Source organism: Tamandua tetradactyla, chromosome 19 (genome assembly GCF_023851605.1).
Source record: "Tamandua tetradactyla isolate mTamTet1 chromosome 19, mTamTet1.pri, whole genome shotgun sequence".
NCBI lineage: Eukaryota > Metazoa > Chordata > Mammalia > Pilosa > Myrmecophagidae > Tamandua > Tamandua tetradactyla.
In genome coordinates this window covers 7276943-7289534 of record NC_135345.1, presented here as the reverse complement: position 1 = coordinate 7289534, position 12592 = coordinate 7276943, and the positions used below count along the sequence as shown (strand labels likewise).

Sequence of the window (12592 nt, the reverse complement as noted above, 5' to 3'; positions counted from 1 at the left end):
GCGACAGAGAGTTGTGCAGGATGAAAGGAAACAACACGGGGCAGTAGATTGAAGTCACAATGGAAAATAAGGGCCTTAATATAAATGCCAGTCTTATTGAATTTTTGGTTTGTAACTCCATACTTCCCACAAGGTCTAAAAGGCAAATGCACAAAATGTAATGATAAATCAGTGGTTTGGGGCTTATAAAATATAAACATGAATTGTGCAACAAGAAGTGCTTAGACGTGGGACGAGGGGGAAGTTGCAGGAACACAGTTCATGTATGCTATTGAAGGTAAATCTGTATCAAAGCAATCGAGAGCCTTACAGATTTAGGATGCTGCATTTGAGCCCCATGATAACCACAAAGAAAATACTGGCGAATATGCAAGCTCACAGAGTTAGAAATTAGAGTACAGGTTGCCAAGGGCGGTGAAGGGGCAGGGGGTATGGGGACTTAACGCATAATAGGTATATGATCAATCTGAGTTTTCAGCAATTTTACCTTTTAAAAGTTCTTAATAAAATCTATTTTAGAGACCAAACATATTGTTACCACTCAGGATTGTTTGCGTCCTTGTCTTTCAGGAACCAAATATTTGTGGGCTTCTCCCAGGAAATAATAAAAATTAATATCTCTGAATTATAACTTTTATTATTTAGGATTTATCTGAATGTTAATCTAGTTCCACACAATTATCAGAATCCCTCGAGCAAATAAAGTTAAACAGATCACAAAGGAAATCATTAGACTAAACACCTCAAAAAAGAAATTAGTGAGAAGAATGGCATTGTTTTATATTTTTTCAAATTGCAACCGTGTCTGGATTAATAGAAGCTGGACTCTCCTAAATGCTTATGATTCAAATTGCTGCCTTAAAACCTCAGCGTACACTTATGAGAAAATGAATGTACACTTTGTGTTATTAGAAAAAGAGTTCTGATACAGTGAACCCCTGAGGGGGTCCAGCCACCCCACTTTGAGAACCACTGGAGTAAAGGAGGCACTTTCAGTGAGTGATGAAGGAAGACGACAACTGCCCCACAGGAACTCACACTCCAGCAAAGGAGAAAGACAGGCACCCAAGCTGTGCGCTCAGTGTCCTAACCCGGGCCTAATGGGGCATCACGGGGCCAGAGATGGGTAGAAGAGGCCAACCCGTCCCACTGGGGGGCCCCTATGCCCCTCCCTCCTTCTGCCTGGGACATTCTATCCCCCATTCCCCAGCTAAGCCTACTCACCCTTTAAGCTTCAATTCAATATCTTCCTCTGAACTCACAAATCCAATGACCCTCCCCAATGTCCCACCCTCTTGCCCCCCATTCTTTTTCTCACAGCACTTGATCACTCCACGCAGATGCATTTGTCTGCCCAGCCCCCTGACCAAAGCATGGTATTTAGCAAAGAGGTAAGAAACATGTATGGAAAGAAGGGAGGGAGAGAGGGGGCACCAGTGAAGGCTTCAAATAATCACAGCAGGAACAACCAAAACAAACCCCATGAGGAACTATGCTCTAGAGACAGTTGTCATCATTAAGGTTCGCACCACAGCCCAGGCCTGGGAGGGTATGTGGCTTGGGCCAGGTCCCACAGAGAGGGGGTGGCTATGGAGAGAACCCACACCCACTACCTGAGCTCTTTTCTGTACAGCTCATCAGGGATTGTCCGAGGCCAGCGGGCAGTGATGGAGGGACGCCGGCCCCACGGAGAGTTCGGGATGGGTGTGACACGGCCAGGACCCAGAGAATCAGGGAGGCAGCTCGAGTACCAGGGAGAGGTCCAGGACACTGGGATGGGATGAGGACACAGGGATGGAGCCAGGACACCAGAGAAGGACCAAGGACACCAGGGAGGAGGCCACAGCACCAGGGAAGGACCCAGGGCACTGGAGAGATGCTCCCTGTCACATTCCCGCAGGGGCAGCAAGAGGGAGTGAGGTGTCCTGGGCTTACCCTGCTCCGGTGTCAGGTGTCCTGGAAGGCCTCAGACCTTCCCAGAGGGCACTGCCCCTCCCTCTCGGTAGTGACACACCCGAGATACTGACACTCTGGACAGAAGCAAATGACCACCAGAACACTCAGGCATTGGCATTGCAGAGGGAAGCAAAGCAAGTCAGGGGGATGGTGGAGGAGGGGGGTGGCAGGAGCATGGGGCAGGCACAGGGGCAAGGGAAAGGGCTGTGGGGAAATGGTGTGGGGTGCAGTGTTTAAAAAGCTCAGTAGATCAACGCAGCATTTTTATTATTTTCTTCTTAAGCAAAGACCTAAGAAAACACTAAGCACACAAATGAAATCTTGAAGAGATCTCAAAATCTGTAACACACCGGGGAGAGGAGACAGGGAGCACACTGGGAGGAAAAAGAAGCAGGATTGGTGACCAGCTGGGGGAGGGGGCCTGGGGAAAGTTGAGGGAGGGGGGAAGTTTGGCAGATCCAGGGTGAAGCCAGTGCCATTCCAATCTGGGACCACAGAGGGACGGGCAGGTTGAAGTGGGAAGCCGCCAAATCATCAGCCAGGAGAGGGCAGGTACTTTAAAAATCCAGCCAATAATCTTAACTCCTACCAACTGCCCAGCCAAGCCTTTCACAGACATGAACACTTGTTACTCTCCCCTCCACCCTCTGGGGAAGATGCCGAAATGATCCTCGTTTTACAGATCAGGAAATGGAGGCAGAGAGAGAGAGATGAGGTGACTCACAGGAGTCACGCAGCAGGCTGCAGACCACCACCCCCGCGCAGAGCGCAGAGTTTGCAGCTAACGGCGGTATACAGCCGAGGACCCGCGATGAACCCTATTCAGATCCAGCTTTCTCAGATCCTTTCCTAAAGAACCAGGGGGTGTAGACGAAGCCAAGTCTCCCGGCCTGCCCGCCGCGTAGGCTCTTACCTGCACTGTCCGCTCGGACCCGGTTCCGCTTGGTCCGGGAAGGGACCCCAGCCGGGTCCCAGACGCGGGGGGATCCCGGGGAGGCTGCGGGGCCAGGAGGCCCGAGAGGGGACCCGGACCTGCGGGAGGCCGGAGCAGCGCCAGGGCCGCGGCTAGGAGGCCCCCGGCCAGCACCCACGTGGCGCGCGGGCGGGCAGGTCCCCGGGCTCCCGCGGGCCCCATTGCCCGCGGGGGACGAGCGACCCCTAAACGGCCATGAGCCGCGGTTGCTTCCGGACCCCAGGCCCGCCCAGCCGCCGAGCATGCTCAGTGCGTGCTCCGCGGAAAGTTTTCTGGAAACAGATTCTGGCATCTGGGGCTTGGCGCGCCGGAGACGCAGCCCTAGAAGTGGTGAAGGAAGGAGGGAGCGAGGCTGGCGCTAGGCTGCCCTACCCGAGGGCTCGGACCCATCAAATCAGATCGGGTCACCCCCACCATACCCCACCCCCAACCCCCGGCCGGAAAGCTTTCCCGGCTCCAAGTGTCCCTCCGTCTTCTAAAGCCTGCATCTTTAAGTCTCAGCCCAGACTCCCCTCCTCTAGGAAGCCTTCCTTGGCATGCATAGTCTCCTCCAGACCCAGAAGTCCCCTATTTGAGAGGCATTTAGACCGTGTGTCCTGGAGGGCCAAGAGCGGGCAGGACGGTGAAGAGAGGGGGTAGGCTAGGGTGACAGCTCAGGACTTGCTCTGCTCTCCGGGGCAGAGAGGGAAAGGCAGCTCTGCTTGCTTTCTTTTCTGCACGAATCTAGCTGCAGATAAGCCCCTGTAGGGCCCTGTTGCTCCCCTCTCCCCAACCCCTGTCAGAGGCAGGTGGGGGGGGGGGCATGTCTCGGGGGAGTAGCTCAGCAAGCTCTCCCTGAACTCTCCATGGGGAACGTAAGTGATGGATAGGGAGGCTGGTGTGGGAGGGCAGTCTCTGCTTCTGTGTACTTCCCTTCTTTCTCCTGGGTCCTTGGGGACAGCTCACAACTGTTCCCAGGGCAGAGGGCTCAGCTCCTACCCTCCTTCCTACTGGGCCGCCTGGCAGGCTGTTTGCCACCTTTAGCCACAGTCTGGCACCCGGCATCCCCCTTCCCCTCCTACCTAGGTCAGGCCTTCCCTGAGCTGACATAGACATGACAATGGGGTTTGACAGTCTGAGAACTTATTAGGTGTGCTTCCCACACTGGGTCCACTGCCCTCCCGCATACCTAGCAGCGTGCCAGGGTGAGACAAATCCAGAGGGAAACTGCTGGGCATCTCACAGGAGTATCAATTTTCTTTGGTGGTGAGTAATTTAAAGGATGATCTTCATACAAAAAAAAACCTTTATTATAAAGTAAAATGCAAAGAGCATTACATTTTCTTAATCAAAGTCTGAGGATCCAAAGAAATACCCGGCATAAAGCAATAGCTTCAGATTATTGCCCCTATAGACAGTCCCAGGAGCCTTGGAGACTTCTAAGGAAACATTTGAGAAACTCTTCCTAGCACAGTGGGGGCCTTGGAGCCAGGCAGGTGTGGGTGGGAATATATTCTGTCCCACTCCCTAATTGTGTGACCTTGAATGAGTCACCTCCCTCTCCGGCTCAGTTTCTTCTGTAAAAAACAGAAGAGAACATGGCAAGAGCGCCCATCTTGCCCACTTCCAAGGCATGATGAGATAATGAAAGAAACTAGAAAAGTAGCTGTACCTCCAGCGTTAAAAGCAAAATCCTTCCCTGGTACCCCTGCCCCGGCCCTCATTCCTCAAGGAATTTAAGCTTTGCTATAGGGTAGCTGTGTGTGTGTGTGTGTGTGTGTGTGTGTGTGTGTGTGTGTGTGTTTACTGCTGCACTCCCAGCACCTAGAATGCCAGCCAGCAAGTGGTACCAGCTCAGTAAATGTTTCTTTAAAGAAAGGACAGGATGCCGAAAGCATTTACTTTATCTTCCCAAAGCAGGATCTCACCAAACGCCCAGGAAATGTGCAAATGGCATCCTGACTCTGTACTAGCGTGGATGGGGGTTTACCCTCGCTCACATTGCCTTAGAGAAGAGTACTGGGTGCCTCGAGAGAAAACTAGGATTAAAACAGGAGTCTCTGGCAAATTAGCGTCAGAGGCAAGGGCAGCCCAAGGACGGTCAGTGGGTAGAGTTAGGAGCAAGGGTTGGGGTCACCTAACCACTGCGCTTCCCTCTCATCCCTGAGGTTTTTTAAGGGAGTGAATGGAATCACCGCGCAAGACGCTTGGCTTATCCTAAATTTCAGACGGGCAACGCTCCCCACCCCCACCCCACTTAGGCGGCAGATGGAGACTCCCTTTGTCCCGTGGAAGCCAGGAGGCCCGGTGGAAGAGAAAATTCCTCTCGGAGGGAACTGGGCGCTGGGAAGCGCGCCCCTCCCGGGCATGCTCAGTAAGCCAGGGCAGGGTTGGGGGCGGGGCGGACTCAAAGTTTTGGACCCAGCACCAGGCTCCTCCCTCCGGCCAGGACCGCGCGGGGACCCGGGACCCGAGCAGTAGGAAGGAGACTCCGTCGCTTGGAAAAGTGGGCGAGTGCTCCGCGTCCCTTGCCCGCCGCGGCTCGGAGTCCGGCGTCGCCGACCTGGCGAGGACCGTGCACGGCGCGGCGGGCCCGGGCCGTGCGCGGCTGCGGGCGGGATGCGGCCGGGCCGCGACCTGAGCGCCCCCGATGGCCCGGGCCGAAGCGGCCTGCAGGAGCGACGCGCGGCTGTCCCTGGGCCGGGAGGCGGTGCGTCCAACGCCCGCGCTGCTGGCCCCCGCCGTGCTGCTGGGCGCCGCGCTCGGCGTCTGCTGCGGCCTCTGGCTTGGCTGCCGCGCGGGCCGCCTGCGGCCCCGGCACCAGGTGGGTCGGTCGAACGGCCGGGGGCGGGGTCCCCACTGGGCCCCGAGGTCCTGGTAGAGCCCGGGGCTCAGCGTCCGCTTGCCGAGTGATCGCGGGCTACGCGTGTAACCCCTCCGGGTCCCGGGTCCCCCTGCAGCTCCTTGAGTGAGCTGGAGGCAGTGATTTCGGGGGCGGGGGTGGGGGTGGGGTAGGCAGGAGGCCATTGTCGTGGGTCGCCTGGAAGACTGCTCCATCCAACTGCTGTGTCATCTAAGGCACGCTGCTGAACTTCTCTGGGCCTCAGATTCCTTGTCTGTGGCAGGAGGAGTTTGGACTCAGATGCTGGCAGAAGGGCCCATCTCGGCCTGATGGACAGGAGGGCTCTGGATTCCGAGCCCCAGTTGTCTACTCCTGCTTATGCTGCTCCCTTGCTGGATGGGTTTCTCTGAGACCCAACTGCCTCATCTACAAGTAGAAACTTTCTGAGCACCTTCTCTTGCCAGCAGGACGCTGCTGGTGTGTGCCTCTCCTGATCCGGGTTAGACACAGCAAGCATGAGCTGGGCGGACCCTGCTCTTGCCCATTTTAAGTTCACAGCCTCACATTACAAGTAAACATTTTATTGCAATTTAGCCTGGCTAGGTCTGTGATAGGGGAAGTGATAATGCTACCATTTCTCGAGCACCAGCATGAAATTGGATGTTGTATGGAAATGCCTGGCATGGAGCAGGCATGCAATAAATTGTAATATGATCACTTTTTTCAGTCCTTGCAGCTTTGATGTCATTTGAGGGATAAAGTGTGGTGGGATCTAAGCTCAGGTAGCTGGTCTTGATGCCCCCAATCCTGTCCCATGTGAAAAGGAGATGAGTTCAGAAGGTGTAAGCACAACTCTTTCACATGCAGGTGAACTTTGGGGGGGTATTTTGCTGCCAAAAGGTGATGGTGTGGTGGGCATTTGGTTATGTATAACTCCAAGCCAATGAGGTAGGGGAACTACCAGTGCCCTCACTTTACAAGATTGAGTCTCAGCAAGGCATTATTGGTCCAGGATCACACAGTGACTCTGTGGTGGAGCTGTGATTTGAAGCCCGGTCTGTCTGAACCCCAAAGCCAGAGCTTTAATCATTTGTTCTCTGATGGGATGGGAGTTAGACTCCCCATTTTGCACCTGAGAAAGCCGAGGCTCAGAGGGGTTACCACATTGTCTGTAGTTACACAGCTGGTCGGTAATGGGCTGCTCAGTCCAAGTGAGGGCGATGGTGGCTCAGACCAGGTTGGTGACAATGGAGGGGACTCCAGCTCCCGGGTGGCATCTAGAGGACTGGTCTTTGCAACAACCTCTTTTCTAAATCGACGCCTTGCCCCGGATCTCTTACCTCTACTCTCAATTTTTAAAATGCACATGTGGTGTGTGCCTCTCCCAATCAGAAACCTCCAGTGACCTTGACTGCCTACCCAGCAACAAGTCCAGTTTCCCTGGCTGAGATTAAGGTGGCTTACCTTGCCGAGGACATCCAGCCCAACACACGCAGGTGCAGGGCCCCCTGCCCATCCTGCTCCCCAGCCACATCAGATGTTCTCCATTTCCCCAGGTGCCTCTGCTTCTGCGTGTTGCTCTCTCTGCCTGCACTGACCTCTCTCTGCCACTTTCTCCTGCCCATCCTTCAGAACCCAGAAAGAAGATTCCTGGATGCCTTAGCTTCCTAAGGCTGCCAAAACAAAAGAGCACAAACTGGGTGACTTAATAGTTTATTGCCCTGCAGTTCTGGAGGCCGGAAGTCCGAACTCAAGGTGTCAGAAGGAACGGGCTCCCGCCAGAAGCTCTCCTGGCTTCTGATATGGCTGGCAATCCTCAGAGAGCCAGTCTCGGCCTCTGTCTTTATGCAGTCATCTTCTCTCTATCCCTCTGTTCCTCTCCCCTTCTTATAAGGACATTAGTCATTCTGGATTAAAAACCCTTCCTACTCTAGAATGACCCCATTTTAACTTACCTAGTTCCATCTGTCACAACTCTATATTCAAATAAGCTCACATTTGTGTGAGGTATTGGGGCTTAAGACTTCAGCATTTCTTTTTGGGGGACACAGTTGAACCCGAACCACCTGGGGAAGGCTTCTCTTACCCTCCTCACTGATCCCGGGGTGCTCTTTGCTCTCCTCGGGTCCAAATCTCACTGCTCATAATTTATCTTGCACAACTTTCCTTTTGTTATTTTTGCTTGTTTTTTTTTTATTTATTCATTAAAATGTGTTTGCATCACCATTGCATACGCATATAATTTAAAATGCTAGTTTTAAGTTTAGTGAAGGTTTGCTAAAGAGAAGCAGCAGGCTCCCAACCCCCACCCACCTCCCACCCCCCAGAAGTCCCCTCTTTGAACCCTTGCAGCTGGTTATTGGTCTTTTATTTCATATTTTTCTAAGCCACATACCTATATGGTTGCCTCTTACGCTTTTGGCTTTAGACAGCATCTGTTTCACTTCCCTCTGCAGAAGGGGAGGGTTTAGCTCTCCTTCCTCCCCTTTAACACAGAGGTGTTCCCTCCCCACACCCGCACCCACACCATTCCCAGGCGGGTGTAGAGTGATTTTGATTAGACCCAGAGTCACTGTTTGCATGTTGAGGATTCTGTAAACATTATTCACCATCAGTCAAGTATCAGTTATGATTTTGATTACTTTTCTTATACATTTTGTTCCCCTCCCTTTCTTTTTTCATTTGCTTAGAGCCTATGTACTTATTCATTTAGCACCAAACTCTCCTCTGTTTCTTTACTTTTCTTTTCCTGACATTTGAATGCATTACCTTTGGGTCAGTTTTATCTTCTTGGAAAAAAAACCTCTTCCAGAACCTTCTGACCTGCTTCTTGAGCTGAGCTCGTTGCTTTCTAAATCACTGCTTCTCAAAATGCGGTCCAGGCCAGCAGCGTGGTTATTTCCAAGGAGCTTGCTAGAAGTGCAGAGTCTGAGGCTCCACACAGACTTATTGGGAGCAGTGGGGTTGACCAAGGCCCCTTGGTGACTTCTGTATTCTTCAGACTTTGAGAAGTGCTGCCCTTTAGGCTTTCACTTGTCACCATCAGGACCTCTAGGGCTGTGATGCTGGGCTCTGCCTCCCCTCTCTCCGGAGTAGGAGGCGGTTTCAGGGACGCTGCGCACTCACCTTTCCTCTCGTGGCTGGAGCGCATCCTCCAGGAGCTTTCTGAGAAAGGAATGAGTGCAACTTTTTTGAGAACTTGTATCTCTGAAAATATCTGTATTCTACCTTTCTACTTATTTTGATTAGATTAGTTAGGTGTGGAATTCCAGGTTGGGAATTTTAAGGTGTTTTTCCATTGTTTTCCAACTTCCATTGTTAATATTGAAAAATCTCATTCTTTTTCTGAGTCCTTATCCTTTGCTGGAAACCCCTTTTTCTTTAGATCCTCTCTAGAATCTTGAGACATCTTTTCTTTGCCTCCCTGTATATGAAATTGTGCTGGAATAGGTCTGGTTGGGATCAGTTTTCACCTATCGTGTTAGGCATGTAGATGGCCCATTCAATTTAGAAACTCAGTTTCTTGATTTCTTTGATAATTCTTTTCCTCGCATATTTTCTGTTGCTTCTTTCAGGAACTCCCGTTATTTTTTACTGTTTAACCGGGCCTCTATCTTACTCTTCCTCTATTTTCCATCTCTTTGTCTTTTGTACTGTGTTTTCTGAGAGACTTTTCTCAATTTTAAAATTGTGTTGAGTTTTAATATTTTTAATCTTGAAGAACATCTTTTTATTCTCAGAATGTTCTATGTATCTAGTGTCTTGTTTTCGTTCTGTGAATGCAGTCTCTCCTCTTATCTCTCAGGATATTTTAGTTACTTGTTTGTCTTAAGGTTTCTTTTCCCGGTTACCTGGGTGATTTTTTTTTGTCTGTTTTGGCTTTTATCTTTCATATTAGAGTTTGTCCTCAATGACTGATGACCCTTGGCTTTATGAATATTTTTAACTGGGAAAGTAAAAAATTGATGCTTATCCTGTGGCATGGGTGGGATTCCCCCTGAGGTCCGTAACCAGGGATGCTGTGGCTGGGTCCTTCCTTGCAGAACTCCTGTGCTGTTGAATTTTGGTTGATAAACAGACAACCACAGAATCCTCTTGTCAAACAACAGCAGGCATTTATTCCCATGCTCACAGGTATGCAGGTTGGCTTAAGGGTCCCAGGCTAGAAAGGCAGTGGCTCTCTGGACACTTTATCCTGGCAGGGGCTGAAAGTCCTGAGAGCGGACCGAGTAAACCCACCCTGAGGCTCAGAACTGAAAGCCAACCACTCGTGCCTATGTTCCATTGGCTAAAGGGCGTCCTAAAGTCAACCCTATCACTGAGGGGGCCCATGGGCTGGGCCAGTGGCATGGGGAAGGGAGTGAGTATTTGCCCAGCAATCATCCAGCCTATTCTCACCTTGAAGTGAGTAGTTTTAGGACTTTTTTCTTAGGCTGTTCAGGTTGTCCAGAGAATGTTCTAGTAGTCTCCTTCCTGGAGAGTAAAACCCTGGATGCCAAGTTTCTGGTAGCCAAATGTTGAAAAGCTGCTGGAAGGCTCAGTTTTCAATATGTCACCGTTCACCTCCCCTGCCATCATTGCTGTGGCCCCAGCACTCCCAGTTGTGCCTCCAGCCCAGAGAGCCTCTAAAGAGCAGGGCTCTAGACATATGTCCAGAAGTGTGGCATGCAGAAAGAAAGGGTGGGCATGCAACTGCCTCCTACGCAGACTTTCAGCCAATCCTCCTGTTTTGAGCCCTACCTTCATTCACACATCCAGTGATACCTGTTTGTATGAGTTCACTGTCACTGTGTAACAAATTACCTTAAATCTTAGTGGCTTGAAACAGCTACCATTTATTTGGACATGATTCTGTGAGTGCGCCATTTGGGCTGGGTGGAGCTGGAAGGCTTGTCCCTGCTTCACGTGGTTCGGGCCAGACTAATTCATACATTCAAGTTTCAGGACAGTAGCGGCAGCTCTCCATGGGGTCCCTTATCCTCCAGCAGACTAGTCCAGCCTTCTTTGTGTGGGGCCAAGTTCCAAGACACTGGATGTTGTGAGACCTCTTAAGGTCCAGTCTTGGAACTCATGTAGTCCATTACTTCTGCCATGTTTTGGTGACCAAAGTATGTGACAAGAGGCCAGCCCATATCCAAGGACTAGGGAAATCTTATGATGGAAGTTGCTGAAAAGAATGTGTGGCTGGTGTGTCTTTTGCAATGACTGCACAATGCACAAATCCTGAGTCTGCCAAAAGATAAGCCACTGGCTCCAGAGTGCTAACCCAGTCTCCTCTCCACCATCCGCATTGTCCAACCACCTTTGGTTCCTGTTGTCTAGGCACTAGTGGGTTTGTCCGTTTTTCCTTTACTGTCATTTCTGTAGGCTTTAGGGAGGGACCAGAGCTCACACATGTGTTCAGGCTTTCATCTTTGACCAGAAGTCTCTGTTTCACTTCTCTGCCTAGTAGTTCTTGCTTACCTTCTGGTTTAGTTTGTAAGCTGCTGGAACACAATATACCAGAAATGGAATGGCTTTTTTAAAGGGGGAAATTTAATAAGTTACAAGTTTACAATTCTAAGCCTATAAAAATGTCCAAACTAAGGCATCCAGGGAAAGGTTGCTTAATTCAAGGAAGGCCGATGGGTCAGGAACACCTCTGTCAGCTGGGAAATCATATGACTGGCATCTGCTGGAGCTCTTGGGCTCCATTGCTTTCAGTCTTTGTTCCTGTTGGGGTTCTTTACTTTGCTTCTCCAGGGATGGCCTTCATTGCTTGGCTTCCCTTGGCTCTGTCCAGGTTCTGGCTTCCTTAACACCTCATGGCAACAACTGTTGGGCTCCAAGCATCTCTGAACATCCATGACTCTGTTCTCCATGTGCCAGCATCTGAGTCAGCTCTACTGTGAAGTTTCTGTCCGCTCTGAGACTTCTGTCATTTCTGACTCTCTGCAAAATGTTTCCTCTTTTAAAGAACTCCAGTAGACTAAACAAGACCCACATGGAGTGGGAAGAGTCACATCTCCATCTAATCAAAAGGTCACACCCACAATTGGGCTTGCCCCATCTCTGTGGAGATAATCTAGCCAAAAGTTTCCAACCTACAGTATTGAATCAGAATTAAAAGAAATGGCTGCCCCTACAAGATTAAACCAGGATTGAAACAGCTTTTCTGGGGTACGTAATAGCTTCAAACCAGCACTCCTTCAAACCTCCATGTTGAGGCCTCAGCTTTGGTGCAGATTTCCTTGACCACTCCCAGGTGGAACTAACCGCTTCGAGCCCATGCTTATACATCTGCCATCTGGTTGACCCCACTCTCTTACTTCTTTTACAATGGGGCAGGCTCAGAATACCAGTAGGGATGCCAGCTCCACCCTCTTTCTAGCTGTGTGACTAGCTTTCTACTTGGCTCTTACTGCCTTGGCTTCCTCCTAGGGTCATGTGAGTCACATGCTTAGGGTAGAGCCTGACACACAGTAAGAGCCCTGGGTCTGAGCTGTCAGCATTTCATACCTGCCTCTGAGACCAGGGCAACAGCTCCTTCCTCATGAGCATCAGATCTGGCTTATCTTGGCATCCTTGAGCCCAACAGTGGAATTGTTACCTGGTAAACATTGGATGAATGTTGGGGATGAAAAAAATGGGGATCAGTACCCCCATTTCACAGATAAGGGAGCAGAGGCTCAAAGAGCCTTAATGACTTGCGCAAGGCCTATGGAGCGGGGTCGAGAAATAGTTCTGAACCAATTTTGTCTGACCTCATGTGGTCCTTTGCCTCTTTGTTCCATCGGCAGGTTTTGTGGAGACTTCCTATAGTCCAAAGAGCCTGCAGGTCTTTTAAGAGAAAAAACTATGTG

The 12592-nt window shown here is 50.7% G+C and overlaps 2 protein-coding genes across 2 annotated transcripts in view; one reads left to right on the top strand and one right to left on the bottom strand.

The window, feature by feature from the left end:
- EVC2 (EvC ciliary complex subunit 2) overlaps nucleotides 1-3154 on the bottom strand; it is a 134263-nt gene extending 131109 nt beyond the window's left edge. The window contains exon 1 of the mRNA XM_077136365.1: nucleotides 2870-3154. Coding sequence (XP_076992480.1) covers nucleotides 2870-3091 — 222 coding nt within the window. The 5' untranslated portion in view covers nucleotides 3092-3154. The remainder of the gene's footprint in view (nucleotides 1-2869) is intronic.
- A 2404-nt stretch (nucleotides 3155-5558) lies between these two features.
- The window catches only part of EVC (EvC ciliary complex subunit 1), a 109626-nt gene continuing 102592 nt past the window's right edge, over nucleotides 5559-12592 (top strand). Inside the window, exon 1 of the mRNA XM_077136363.1 lies at nucleotides 5559-5732. Coding sequence (XP_076992478.1) covers nucleotides 5559-5732 — 174 coding nt within the window. The remainder of the gene's footprint in view (nucleotides 5733-12592) is intronic.